The 14,596-nt window shown below is 50.3% G+C and overlaps 1 protein-coding gene across 2 annotated transcripts in view; it reads left to right on the top strand.

Annotated features, from left to right (window-relative positions):
• The first annotated feature begins 3,715 nt into the window (after nucleotides 1-3,715).
• MTMR6 (myotubularin related protein 6) overlaps nucleotides 3,716-14,596 on the top strand; it is a 36,259-nt gene continuing 25,378 nt past the window's right edge. The window contains exon 1 of one of the 2 annotated variants that reach the window (XM_074985606.1): nucleotides 3,716-3,848. In XM_074985606.1, coding sequence (XP_074841707.1) covers nucleotides 3,825-3,848 — 24 coding nt within the window. In that variant the 5' untranslated portion in view covers nucleotides 3,716-3,824. Of the gene's footprint in view, nucleotides 3,849-4,676; nucleotides 4,845-14,596 lie in introns of those variants that run through there. The other variant, XM_074985601.1, reaches the window with a different exon arrangement.

The raw sequence follows: 14,596 nt of genomic DNA, 5'->3' as shown, positions 1-14,596 counted from the left end.
CCACAGCAGGGAACCAGAAGGAGCCCAGCTGTCTCACATGGCTCCACTAGCAGCCCTGCACCCTGGGGGATGCCAGCCAGGGCCAGGGGCAGCTTGGCAGCAACATGGCAGGGAGTTGCCTGGGAGCCCTTCCAGCAGCCCTGCAGACACGAGGGCCCCAGGTCAGGCTGGTGGGGAGCCTGTCAGCAACACAGTGGGGAGCTGGCTGGGGCGGGGAGCCCAGCTGGCAGCCTTGCAGCCACAGGAACCATGGCCAAGGTCAGGGGGAGCCTGGCAGCTCCGCTGTGGGGAGCTGGCTGGGGCAGGGAGCCCCACTGGCAGCCCTGCTGCAGTGAGAAATAATGGCCAGAGCAGGAGACCCTGGTAGCCTTGAGGGACTCCTGCAGGAGTGGGGCCCCTCCACCAGGCAGCCTGGGGGCCTGATCTCCTCTCATCTTGCAAATCCCCTAGCTTGGGACCAATAAGGTCCCAAGGGTGCTGGATGAAGGAGGTACAACCTGTACCTGTGCTGACCATGTTAGAGCCAACCAATGAGGGTCTAAATATCTGTGGGGTTATCCTATTTCTAAATATCTTGATCAAATATCTATATGTTAGAGTGTGTGTCTGTCTGTGCTTTGTTCCATTTGTTCAAGAGCTCCTACTAAACCCTAAGAGCTAGGACCTCCAAATTTGGGGTGCAGCTTCTTCTGATCCTCACTTCAATCAGCATCTGGGTTTGGTTGTGCTGTGAAAATGGGAAGTGCCAGGGATTCCAACCAACACTATGAAGCCTCTGGGCACCACTGCTGAGACTGCTGCTGCTCCCACTTCCCTTCTGCCAACTGGGGGAACAGAAGCGAGAGGCAGTGGTGCTGTGCCAAGATGCTTCCTGCTCCCCTCAAACCCCAGCAGAGCCCATGGTCTGGGCCCAGCCCCAGCTTGCCTGATCCCATCTGCGAGGCTCGGGGCTGCTCACCCCTAACTCCACCATGTGCCGGATGATATAGTAGGAGTCTTAAACCTCAGAGTCCAGATCCAGACATGCCACAGTCCAGATCCAGACTGCAGGCTGGGAGTTCCCCACCCCTTGTTTAAAGTTCAGTGGCTCTCAGCACCCACACTGTAAAATTTGTTCCAGTGCCCCTGCATGTCTTGGCTTTCTGAGCTGCAAAAGTTATTAAAGGACATAAAATAATCTAAATCTACTTTAAAATCCATCTAATATTTGCCTCTGTCTGCAGCTGTGAAATCCTATGTCATAACTGTGTGGAACTATGTTTACATAACTAATAATTGTACTGCAGTTTTCATTCTCAAAAATTGTTAGCAACTTTGGTCCAAATTCCCCTGCTCTTGGGAACAGGAAGTTATGACTTGCTGAGCCAGATGGGCTTATTCGTTCCCTGGGAAGGAGAAGGGTGATGTTCCCACTGTTGGCTTCCTTAGGGGCTTCATAGAATTATAGAACACTAGAACTGGAAGGGACCTCGAGAGGGCATTGAGTTCAGTCCTCTGCCCTCGTGGCTGGACTAAGCACCACCTAGACCATTCCCAATAGATGCCTAGCTAACTTGCATTTAAATCTCTCCAGTGATGGAGATTCCACAACCTTCCTGGGTAATTCATTCCAGTGTTTAACAACCTTGACAGTAAGGAAGTTTTTTCTAATGTCCAACCTAAACATCCTTTGCTTCAGTTCAAGCTCCCTTGTGCCTTGTCCCATCCTCAGAGGCCAAGGAGAACAATTTTTCTCCTTCCTTCTTGAAACCCTCTTTGAGGTACACTCATTCCTCACTTTACGAACATAATTGGTTCCTAACATTTTGCTCGTAGGCGAAACTCATAAGAGGGACACTAAATTCCTGCTAAAATACTTGTAAAAGCCTCTGATTGGTTCCATGTGCTCAGAGTGGCAGTAGATGGTGCTGCTTTTGAAAGGTAAGTGAGCCTGGGGTTGTGGGGGGTTAAAGGCTGGGGGCAGTTTGGGGACATGAGTGGGAGGGAGGATTTAAACATGGTGTCGGGTTGGGTCCGTGGGGCGGGCTGGGGGGGTTCAGGCTACTGCAGGTTGGGTCTGTGGGACTGACACGGGGCTAAAGGCTGCAGCGGTTCGGGTGCATGGGGCTGGTGGGGTGGTTTAAATTTTAGTGGTTCAGGTGTGTGGGGGCAATGGGGGGTTAAATTTCGGCAGTTCGGGGTGCCTGGGGCTGGTGGGGGGGGTTAAGTTTCGGCAGTTAGGGTGCTCGGGACCAGTGTGGTGTTTAAATTTTGGCGGTTCAGGGTGCATAGGGCTGGTGGGGGGGTCAAGTTTCAGCGGTTCGGATGCTCGGGGCTATGGAGGGGTTAAATTTTGGCGGTACAGGTGCGTGGGGGTGTCAGGAGGTTTAAATTTTTTCAGCTCCAGTGTACAGGGCTGGGGGGGGGTTAAGTTTCAGTGGTTTGGTTGTGGGGGGGTGGCAGGGGGTTTAGGTTTTGGTGGTTTGATGTCTGCTGGGCCAGCGGGGGGTGTGGGGTCAGGCTGCAGCGGGCTGGAGACATGGGGAGGGGCTAAGTCTCATATTAGCTGGGGGAGTTCACTCACTGAGTGAACTAGGGGAGGTAAGTGTGTCCCTCATTTAACTGAGTACTTGTGAATAAAGTACTCCTTTAAGGAGGGATGAGTGTACTTGAAAACTGCTATCATGTCCCCTCTAAGTCTTCTGTTTTCTAAACTAAACAAGCCCAGTTCTTTCAGTCTTCCCTCATAGCTCATGTTCTCTAGATCTTTAATCATTCTTGTTGTTCTTCTCTGGACCCTGTCCAATTTCTCCACATCTTTCTTGAAATGGGGTGCCCAGAACTGGACACAATACTCCACTTGACGCCTAATGAGCTCTGAGTAGAGTGGAAGAATGACTCCCCTTTCTTGCTCTCAACATTCCTGTTACTGCATCCCAGAATCACATTTGCTTTGGTTTGGTCAGAGGAGGACACCTTTATATGCATCGAAACCACCCAATCAGAAATGATCAGAGAATTTCCCCAGGGGATGTTCAACACTGAGGGCTGTGACTGAGAAATATTACAATAAAAATGGTGCATTTAACAGTTTAGTTAGGATGACCATCCACCCCATTTTGGGCAGGACAGCCCCATGTTTTGGGTGCCAGGAAGACGTCCCAATTCATTTTGCTAAAGGGCTAATTGCCCCCATTCCACTTTTTTACTAGTGAAGATGGCTGCCCCCTGATCTGGCTCCCCACAGATGGGGAAGCTGGAAGGTTTGCTGGGGTGCACGAAGTCATGGGGCAGCTGAGAGCTGCAGCTGCCCCCCATAGCCTCAAGAAAGGTGGCAGCCCCCACAGCACAGCCACCGCCTGACTCCAATGTGACAGTGACCATCCACCCCGTTTTGGCCAGGAGGGTCTCATTCCCCTGGGGCCCATATTTGGCGAGGGAGATACGGTCACCCTAACTCTCGTGACTGTAACACTCAAGCTTTGACAGGAACAGGCGATGGGAACCTGGGGCTGACTCCTGTGTCTCACAGTGGGGCTGACAGAGTGGGCGGTTCCCACTGCGGCGAACCCGACGTGACGCTGCCGGGCACGGCCCGGCTCCCTTTAACACCGTGGCGGGCTTCAGTACCCGTCATACCCAGGCTCCCCGTGCCTGGGCGGGGCGGGAGACGCTAACAGTCCGCCCGGCCGGCAGGGGGCGCTGCGCGGGCTCTTCTCAGGAAATTCCGGGCCGCTCCCTCGCCGACTCTCCCGGTTGCCCCCTTTCAGGAAGTGTCTCCAGGTGACGGCGGCCCTGGGGGGGAGACGCTGGGCGCAGCGGGGTGGAGGCAGCTGGGAGCTGGCATGGAGCACATCCGCACCACCAAGGTACCGCCCGGGAAGGCTGGGGGCGGCGGTCGCCGCGGGGCGCTGGGGCTGTAGGGGGCAGGTGGTTAGTGCGGATGGGGCACAGTCAGTGTAGGGGGGCTGGGTACGGTCGGAAGGGGCGGCGGTCACTGCGGGGGTGGTGGAGGTGGTAAGGGGCGGCGGTCACTGCGGGGAGCTGGGGGCGGCAGGGCTCGGAGATCGCTGGGTGCGGCGGTCACTGCGGGGGTGGTGGAGGTGGTAAGGGGCGGCGGTCACTGCGGGGAGCTGGGGGCGGCGGTCACTGCGGGGGTGGTGGAGGTGGTAAGGGGCGGCGGTCACTGCGGGGAGCTGGGGGCGGCAGGGCTCGGAGATCGCTGGGGGCGGCGGTCACTGCGGGGGTGGTGGAGGTGGTAAGGGGCGGCGGTCACTGCGGGGGTGGTGGAGGTGGTAAGGGGCGGCGGTCACTGCGGGGAGTTGGGGGCGGCAGGGCTCGGAGATCGCTGGGGGCGGCGGTCACTGCGGGGGTGGTGGAGGTGGTAAGGGGCGGCGGTCACTGCGGGGAGCTGGGGTCGGCAGGGCTCGGAGATCGCTGGGGGCGGCGGTCACCACGGGGGTGGTGGAGGTGGTAAGGGGCGGCGGTCACTGCGGGGGTTGCTGCGGGGCCGTCGGGGTTGGGGCGGTAGGATTGCGGCGGAGGCGCGGCGGCTGCCGTTGGGGAGATGCTGCTGGGAGGGTGGCGGTGAAGCAGCTTGGCTCTGCCCACTGGAGGGCTGGTTTGTCTCTGAGCTGCGAGAGCGGTCGGGGCCAGACGGGGGTGGGGCTGCTGTCTGCTGACAGGACATCCCCCTCTTCCCCGGAGTCGCGGCCGGCTTGGGCAGCAGGTTTATGAAACGAGAAGAAAGGGAGGAAAGTGGTGCAAAGCCACCCACACCTGCTCATTTCCCTCTCTCTGCGCTGACATGGGGGCGGTCAGAAGATGCTTATTTTTCCTCCTGTGGCGGTTCCCTATCCGAGAAGGTAGGGATGAATCAGACTTTCCAGATCAAGTGAGCTTCTCTCTTCCGCAGTGGGAGTAATATATAATAACCCTATCTGTGGAAATTGTTCCGTGTCTTCATCATTAAAGGAACTTGTCAGCTGGAAGTCTTACAATGTTGAAATTGTGGTAAAAGAGTTGCAAGTAATTCCCCTGAAGTGTGTTTCTCTGTTAGTTCCTGTGGTTATACAATCAGATCTATTTTTAAAAACAGTTTTTCTTTTGTGGGTGGGGAAAGATCCAAACAGAAGTCACGCAGAGGAGATGGTACAAGTGTTTGTATGCAAAATGTTGTTAATAAATAAAGTGAATGTGTAGAAAAATGGAAACACTTTTCTCTTGCTATGGTTTTATTTTTTGCGTTTATGTGACTAGCATGGGAAAAGTCATACCAAAGTGTGGTGTGTGTGGCTTTTTTTTTTTTTTTTTTTAATTGATGGTGCCTTTTTAAAGTTAACCTGCAATGGAAACTAAGCAAAACAAAGAAGAAAAAACTTGTTTGGAATCCATGTTTAGTTTTTTTTACAGGCTCTGTCAAGTTTTTTCTCACTCTGCTAGGAACCATATATCATATGCGTCAGTGAGCACCCTGTTCACTTCTGCAGAGGCCTGCATAGGCACCAAGGGCTACCAGTGTTGGATGAGGACCCTGCTGTAGTGCGTATCACACAAATGAAACCTGTTCTGAGCAGTGTTAATGACAGTGAGGTGCTGATTGCTAGTCTGTTACTGTTTCTAATATTACTAGCACAAATAAACAAACTGCTATTGCAATGGGAAATTGTTTAGAAAATATCCCTAGTTTTGAGCAGGGTTTTAATACCTGGAAAACTATTCCACTAATCTCACAAATCAAGAAAGTGAAAGATGAGTGAGAGAGGATTTTTGGTAATAGTTTAAAACTTGTGTGCATCTGTTTTCTGATTTCAGTAGGTAATGTGTTGGAAAAAGAGTGCTCACTTTCCACCCCTGTAATCAGCATGAGACGTAATAGACTGCATCCTCTGAGACATGTGGTAGGCCCTACAGAAAACCCACTTAGATCAGAGTTGATATTCCTGATATTTGTCCTAGGGTAAAGAAAAGTTGTTGTGTTTTTTTTTTTTTTTTTTTTTTTAAATTTTCAATTTTCTGGCTCCCTTTAGATGTTACAAAAAAGCAACAACAGGTAGAAGCAAAAATATTTGTAGGTTGAAACTACTTGATGTTTTTAAAAACACCAAGCAATCCTGAGACACCTTAGAGACTAACAAATTTATTAGGTAATGAGCTTGTGTGGGTAAAACTCACTTCATGACCTAATAAATTTTAGTCTCTAAAGTGCCATAGGACTGCTTGTTGTTTTTAAAAGGGCCAGAGTAACACAGCTACCCCTCTGCGGGCTTGTCTGTACTACATGGAAGATAGATCCAGTCAGGGTTGATCTTCCAGAGTTTGATTTTGTGTGTCTCTACCAGATGCACAGAGTCAATCTGTCGGGGGTCAGCAGTCAACCCCTGTACTTTCTCTCTCTTCCCTCTCCCTCCCCCGAGGAGTAAGAGAGGTTAATGGAGAAATGCTCCTGTTGACCTCCCTCAGTCAAGACAGTCAGGTAAGTCTATTTAAGATATGTCAATTCTAGCTGTGCAAGTGCCATAGCTAGAATTGCAAATTTGAAGTTAACTTACTCCCCTCCTGTAGACCTGGCCTGAGACTTTCTACCTGATGCCTGTGTTTATATGTTGGTTGCTGTTTTTTGACCTGCAGAATGAGTTGCAGTTTCGCACTCCCTCACCTTGCTGGATGCTGCTGTTTGCAGTGACTGCTGAAGCCTGCATTATCAGCAGTTCCCCAGAAGCCATCATCTCATAAACTACTCATTTTATGATCAGGCATTCTGACTATAAACTGGATTTATAAACATGTGTCATGTTCCATTTTTAAAGTACTGTAGTTACAGCCAATATTTAATTAAGGAAGCAGGTTATGAGTTTTTAATTTTCTGTATGCATCAGTATGAAACTCATTATTGCTGAGGATGGTCTGCTCAGTCAGCTGCTTACTGACAAAGCTCTGTAAGTTAGGGCTAGACAAAACCGACATTCTAGAGACAAATGGATGGACTGACCGAAAGGGACATTGTTCATTTGACAGCAATGTTTCAAAGCTAATTTTATTGTCTGTGAATTAAACTAGCAATCTAGAATGTAGAGAGATGTTTTACTTTTAATTTTTCAGTTGACCGGAAACTCTGGTTTAGCCAGGTTCTCTGTTTTCCAAGTTGTCCTCCATCTGGTTCTGTATAGGCCCAGTCCCATTGGAATCAATAAGGCTTAATGTGGGCACAAGATTTGACTGTCCAGAGTCAATTGCAAGAATTGGGTCTTAGCTTCTCTCGTACAAAAAAAATCCTTTGTGTACATGCAGTCAAGTGAAGAGAGGGGAAATGTAATTTTTAAAAGGACATTTAAATGGTATGTCATGAATTTTTAAGGGTGCTCTGTCAGGATGTAGTATTAGTTTGAAATAAGTCCTGATAACATAATTCTTGTGAGAATTCAGAAATTAATTCTTTATGAAAGGGCTCTGTTCAATTATGACACATCTGCTAATGTGCTTGCTTCCTTTTTCCCCAAACAAACTTTGGAGGATATAGAGTGTGTGGGAATGGAGGAAGGCATGCAGGCATATAGTAGTTGATAATATGAGCAGCACAATCATAGGAAGTGGGACAACTAAAATATAAATTGCATCAGAGTTAGTAATCTCTTCTGCATAATACTTTGTTCAGTTATGGGAGGCGCATTTACTTTTTAAATCTGACTGCTCTTTGGAGACTTTGGTTTTCCGCGTGACTTGTATAGTAAGTGGCAAAAATGTGTCTGAGTCCTGGGGCAACAATTTAGTGACATGCAGACCCAGATTGATCGGCAGTGAGAACATTAACCTGAAGAGGTAATCATCAAGTTCTTTACCTTCCATTTCCATCTTCAGTCAGGAGGCTGTTTGATAGTGGATTGAGTGTTTAATTGTAAATTTGCTTTGAAACTTTGGAGTTGCCCTTCATGTTCATAGCTGTTACAGCACACACTGAGTAAAATTTTCCAAAGTACCTTATTAATTTGGGAACATAAATCTCATTCACTTTCAATAAAACTTATGCTCTGACATGCTTAAATTGTGCTTGAAAGTGGGATGTAAGCTCCTAAATCTTTACGTACAGTCGAAAATTGTATCCTTGGTTCTTCTTGGAACTCAACATGCAAAACAAAATTAAGGGCAGTGTGAGTGAGATGAATGTTCAGTGAAATGGGAAGAGGGGAACCCAATCCACATGCACCTGTCTCAGTTCCCCTGGTAGTGTTACCTTAGTACCCAGTGGACCCATAGCAGCACCTCTTGGGCCTGCTATCCTACCACTGACTTCCGGCCACATACATCCAGTCTTCTTCTTATCACTGACTCTATACAGCTTTAGCTGTGTTCTGCTTATGCACAGACTTTCCAGTTAAAGAAATCTCAGGTGAACTCTACAGGTCTGGCTGACCTCTTTTAATGTACAGTAAGGTCTCAGAGTACATGAATCCAGAGTGTGCGACCTCGCTTTTACATGGCTGACCCCCGATTCATACAGTAAACCCTCTCTTTACACGGCTTCACCTTGTGCAAAACTTGCTGTAACGAGTTTCACACAATGTGAAGCTGCTGGGTGCTCAGCCTGCCTAGCTTCCCGCAGCTGCAGACAGCCAGGCAGGCTAAGAGCCCCTTCCCAGAGCGGCACCGCTTGACAGCTGTGCCGGTTCATGCCCATTAAACCTCCTGCTGACTCAACCCCCCTCCAGCTCACCTCCCCCAGTGGGAGGCTCCAGCCACATGCCTGGGGCTCTCTTCCAACCCCCGTGCACCAACCCCCCCCACGGCACACCTGGGCCCCAATCCCCACAGACTTGGACCCAACCCCTGTGTGACCCCAGCTCGCCGACCCCAGCTCGCCACCCCCTGCACAGCTGGCTCAACAGGTGTGGTGCTCCAAACCTTCCCCGCGGCTCAAGCACCATGCCCTGGTGCACCCCCATTCAACCCCAGCATGTGGCTTTCTGGCTCCCAGCCCCTGGTGTGGTACGCAGGGCTCCAGACCTCCCCTGCTCAGCCACCCCACCCTGGTGCACCCCCTGTTCAACACCTCAGACCCCAAGGCCCCAGCTCACCTACCTGCATGTGGGGCTCCAGCTGTCAGCCACTTCTGGCATGTGCAGGGGCTCTAACCCACTGCCATCTCAACCCACCCCTGCCCCGGTTTACACCCCCCCATTCAATCCCCCCTCTGCCTAGCTCAGTCCCACCCTGTCCTTAGCTCACCCCACCCCTCCACACGCGCTGGGCTGTCAGTTTCCAGTGTGTGTGAAGCTTCAGCTGTCAGCCGTTGCAGGCACGTGAGGCTCTATCCCATCCTCTCAGACCCCTGCGGCCCCAGCTTACATCCCCCAGCATGTGGGGCTCCCAACACCTGGTGCATGTGTGTGCAGGGCTCCAGCTCCAACCTTCCTACCCACCGCCCATGCGGCCCCAGGTCCAACCCCTTGGCCGGGCTCAACCCCCTGCATGCCCCGGCTCAACTGCACCCTCTCATCCCCCTTCCAGCCCTAACCACCCCAGGCTTAACCACCTTACCCCTCCCAGGGCCCCAACCCATCCCCCCAGCCCTCCCCGACATACGTGAAATTCAAGGTATGCGAGGGTTGCGTTCTACCTTGAGTGTGGGATTACTGAACTTAGGTGCTTGCATTGCACAAAAGTGACAGTTGGTGAACCTCTTTTCTTCTTCTAAAGGCCAAATTAATAGTCTGGTTGTGCGCGGAAAATGGGCTGTGTATAGAAATGGCACCACAGATCTGTTTCTTACGTGTATTCCAATTCAAATCTGATGTTAGACAAAATTCAAGGTGTTACTTTTTGTCTTATTTACTATCGTGTAACAGTGGCTCTGGAGGTGTAATGAGGATTCAGTTCTGCTTCAAAGTTTGTCATTGCTTCTCACTTAATTCTACTGTAGTATCTTTTACTGGTAACACTTCTGTCAGAAGGAATACAACTTGGCTGTTGGACCGCAGGATGAGTTTGCAGGGCATAGCATTTAGTAGGAGTGTAGGGGGAAGGAAATCTTTTTGGAATTTGAAAAAATTTGATCTGAAGTCATGGCAAGACACAAACAGGGAATAACTGAACCCCCTTTTTAGTTACTCCCGTTATTTAATCAGTTTTTAAATCAGTGGTTCCCAAACTTTTCAGAATCACTCCCCCTTTTTGATTTTTGCAAAACCCTCATGCCCCCCACTTCTTCTTTACCGTCATCCAACTCACTTTTTAACAAAAAATTCGATTCATACTACTGCATGTCGAAAGGAGGGGAAAAAATTTGTATTTTGCGATATGAAATTTGAAATTTAAATAATGTTTATGGCAGTGATCTCCAGTCTTTTTACGTGCAAGATCACTTTTTAAATGTCAGGGCAAGCCCCAAGACCTCACCCCTTTCCTGAGTCACCACCCTGTCTGTCCCCCCTCCTCTCCATCATTTTCTGTCCCAGCCCTTACTCACTCTCACTGGGTTGAGACCGGAGGTGCAGGCTCTGGGGTGGGAATGAGGGATTTGGGTGTGGGAAGGGGTGAAAGGTGCAAGCTCTGAGAGGGAATTTGGATGCAGGAAGAGGTGGAGAATGGGGTGTTGGCTCAGGGAGAGGACTCCAGGCTGGAGAGTGTTGGGGTCAGGTGGAGTGTTGGGGTGCTGAGCAAACCTGCAGCCTCGCATCCAGAAGCCTGTGGAGTTCAGACTCGGATGTATGAGGGGCTCAGGGCAGGGAGGTTGGGGGTATGATGGGCTCAGGACACAGATGTGCAGTGTGTGGGTTGTGCAGTAGTGTTGTGGCAGAAGACTAGGGGTGTGAGAGGCTCAGGACAGGGGGTTCTGGTGTATGATAAACTCAGGATTGAGGTTTGTATGTGAGGATGCAGGGGTGTTATGATGCTGTGGTCAAATGGGGCCTTGTTGGCCAGGCTTCATTTGTAAGTAAAATATGTCCAACACAAATGTTTCAGCATTGTTTTTATTCGTGGGCGGGGTGGGAAACCTGGTTTTGGAGCTGGGGTCACTGACCCACAGAAAAATAGGTCCAGGACCATACAAGTGAGATGCCCAAAAACCCTCCAACCCCCACCCCTGAGCACCACTGATTGGCCCCAAATGAGACACCTCCATCCCTGTGGGGGTGGGTCGGTAGGACTGAGGTTTGTGGCCTCAGGCCAGATTAATTCTTCTGGGGTTCCAGGGTTAGTGGAATTTGTGGGCTCCTCTATACTCTGAAGTGGAGCAAAAAAGAGGAATCCCGTGTGCGGGATGGGGTGCAGAATTTGAGTGGAAAACAGTGTACCGGAGCAAACTGTGGGTAAGTGTCTGGCCAGGAGTTAGGGAGCAGAAGCTGGGTACTGGTGGGGCCCTGGACAGGGCACCTGTGGAGTCTGGGCAGGGTACTCATGGGGGTATGGGCAAGGGGAGGGGACAGGTTGGCTGGTACCTAAGGGTGCCGCAGCTGCCTGCCAGAGCCGCCATCTCAGGAAGCATGTGCGCTGCTTCCTCTCCCAAAACAGCTGGTGCATTTCCTGGAAAAGCTGGGTCTGTTGCCCACAGGCAACTCTCTTCTACCTGCTGTCTTCCTGCCCCGGGGGGAAGAAGTCCTGGGTCCACGCTAGCTCCAACCGCCAGGAAAGCAGCAGGCGGAAGGAAGTCACCATCAGGCAACAGACCTGCTTTTCAGGAAACACGCCAGCTGCTTGCGGTGGAGAAGCAGTGCATGTGCTTCCTGAGATGCTGGATCTCGCATGCAGCTGCAGGACTCCCACTCCCCGCCCCATGCCGCAGGAAGCTTATCTTTACCTCCAGTTTTGCAGGAGATAATGCCAGCACGGGCTCTTTCTTGGAGTGGGGGGCTGATGGGGGGGCATCTGGCTCGTCAGTTCGGGAACCTATGCTTTATGCTTTAAATGGTTGCAAGGCAAGAGTTAAGGTTGTTTGTAATATTTTTGCTGGGTATGCTATCCATCTTACTAAAACAACTGGGTCCAGAATCTGACCTGTGAAGTCTTTTTTTTTTTTTTTTTTTTTTTTTTTTTTTTTTTTCCCCCATGGGCCATGGGACTGGCTGCTGCGGCGGCACCATCTTCCGTGGGGCTGGCCACTGCACAGCCCTGGTGCCTGGGGCATGGACCCACTGCTGGGGCATGGGACCAGTGGCAGAGCCCTGACGGCCAGAGCGCTGATCTGCTGCCAGCCCCAGAGGACAGAGGCCTGGCTGGGGAGTGGGGCCAGCAGCTGAGTGATTTGGATCTGCGAGGGGGAGGTTAAACCTGAGGGGGGACAGGTACAGGCTGAGGGCGGGGGAAGGCGGTTTGGTGCTGAGGGAAGTCTAAGGCTAGAGGTAAGGGGGGCAATTTGGGGCTTTGAGGTCTGGAGTTAAACCTGGGACTGGGGCGGGGCGCAGTTTGGTGTGAGGGGTTTGAGCTGGGGTGGTTGTTTGGGGCTATTTTGTGTTTGGCCCACTTGGAACATGTAAAAAATTGTCACGTGGCCCCTGATGAAAAAAGGTTGATGCCCTTGCACTAGAACATTCAGACATCTCCTTTGTTGTGCAGTCTTTGATCATCACTACCAATCCCAGTTAATGACTCTTTCCTTTCCTGTTACAGGGGGTCCTCGTTATAAGTCCAGGTTATGTTCCTAACTAATGCAACTGAGAGTGAAACGATTTATAAAGGGGAAGTAATATCTGTAAGGAATAATGTAATTAGCTTGAGATACTTTCCTCCCTTCAACCCAGCACGCAGCCTGCCCCTGCCTCCAGCTGCCTTTGCTGAACAGGGCATCTGCCTCCTCTACCTCTCTGTCTGCCACCTGGCCACACTCCATACAGTGCAGTTACCTGTACAGGTTGTGCCTCTCTCTTCCGGCACCCTTGGGACCTGACCTGAGCCAGATAAGAGAATTTTCCAAACCAGGGAAAGTCGTCATCCCTCAGCTGGCTCCTGACTGATTGCACGTCCTTTCAGACAGGTTCCAGCTACTGGCTGCTCCCGAGTCCTAGCAGCCACCATCCACCATGGCTCCCCGCTGCCCACAGATCCAGGTAGCCTGTAGCTCTTCACAGTTGCTGGCCCAGCTCTATGCCACTCCCTGCTCTTTCCCCGCTCCCCAGCCCTCCTCCACCTCTGGCTTCCTGCAGCTCCCTGCCAATCCCCAGTGACTTCAGAGCTTGCTTCCAGGGCCCCTGTACTACAGCATCCCCCACCCAGCCACCACACAACTCAGCTATGTTCCTAGTTTTTGGTCCCTTGGCCCCCAAATGACGTACGTGTGGGTCAATGAGACATACGATGAATTTAATTCCCTGAATTAACCAACGTGTACATGAAACGCTTTGTGTATTGTCAGGGTGAATCTTTGCTTGCCTGTGAAGGCTCTCAAATTCTTAAACAAATTTTATCTTTTGTCAAAATGTTGCTTCTAGGCTACTTATGATGATACTCCCTTTGCATGTTTGCTGTATATTCCTAGTTATAATTTTATCTGTAATGCAAGTCCAAGCCATCTCTTCTGTTGTATTTTTAAAATCTCCTTCTCCCTAAAACAGAACTGAATTTATTCCCTCTTGAGGTGTGTCACAGTGTTTGTGAATACTTCTAATGAACTAACCTATCCTTCTCACTGTGTGTGACTGTTCATTTAAAAAAAAATGCTTCGGCAGCTTAGTAACTGTCTGTGCTTGCATTATCAAGGTAGCATCTAGGGGCTGCGGATACCTGCTGATTCAGGGCTCTGTCTAGCTGTACTGTCATAGCCAGTTCCCCTTCCTGCTGATCTAGCTGCCATAGAAGTGATTCGGAGTTATGCCATTGATTTTAATGGTAGCAACACTGGGCTTCTAGCAATAAAGCTGTAACTTGGCACTATTGAGGCAATCCTGCCAAGAAATAATGAGGACTGCACAGACTGATCTTTCACTGTAGTCCTTTGTGCTATGGTGTTTCACATATAGGATTGTGTAATGTTTGTTTCATGTAAAACAAACTTGTATAAGCTGAACCTCTTTCACCTGTCAACATCCGTAATCCGGCATGCTTTTAGTTAGCTGGACAAGCGCTTATCATGGGTGTGGCCAAGTTTCCTCTGCTCCCATAAAGTATATTTACAGCCACCAGTCCTGGCTCTCAGTATTCTGTGCTGTTTGTTTAGCTGTAATTTACCCCAACTGCTTTCTAAGAGCCCAGTAAACAGTGGAAATGTTGGTACTGCTGCTAGACAATACTGACCTCCCATGATCTAGCAAGTTCTCTCATTTGGCACTGGTCAGGTCCCCAGGGTGCTGGATCAGAGAGGTGCAACCTGTAGCTTAAAAGAACTTTGTTCACTTACCTTAACTGTGGGCTATCTAAAACCTCTTTTTTGTGAATTATTCCTTTGTTTGGGGTTAAGGAGGGGAAGAATTTTGGTTGGGTGCAAGCATGGAGATCTCTTCCTGAAAGGGCCTTCTATTCTAAAAACAGTTGCCATTTTAGGAGAGTGCTTGCTTGTCTCCTGACTGTAAAATGGAAACAAGGGCTTCTGGGAGTTTGCAGTCAGCCACCAGAGAGCAAGTCATTACCTAGGTTTTGAAGGGTGGGAACAGTATTAAGCAGGAGTGAAAATCAAGTCAGGACAAGTTGG

Source organism: Carettochelys insculpta, chromosome 1 (assembly GCF_033958435.1).
Source record: "Carettochelys insculpta isolate YL-2023 chromosome 1, ASM3395843v1, whole genome shotgun sequence".
NCBI classification, from domain to species: domain Eukaryota; kingdom Metazoa; phylum Chordata; order Testudines; family Carettochelyidae; genus Carettochelys; species Carettochelys insculpta.
This window is presented reverse-complemented; position numbering and strand designations above follow the sequence as displayed.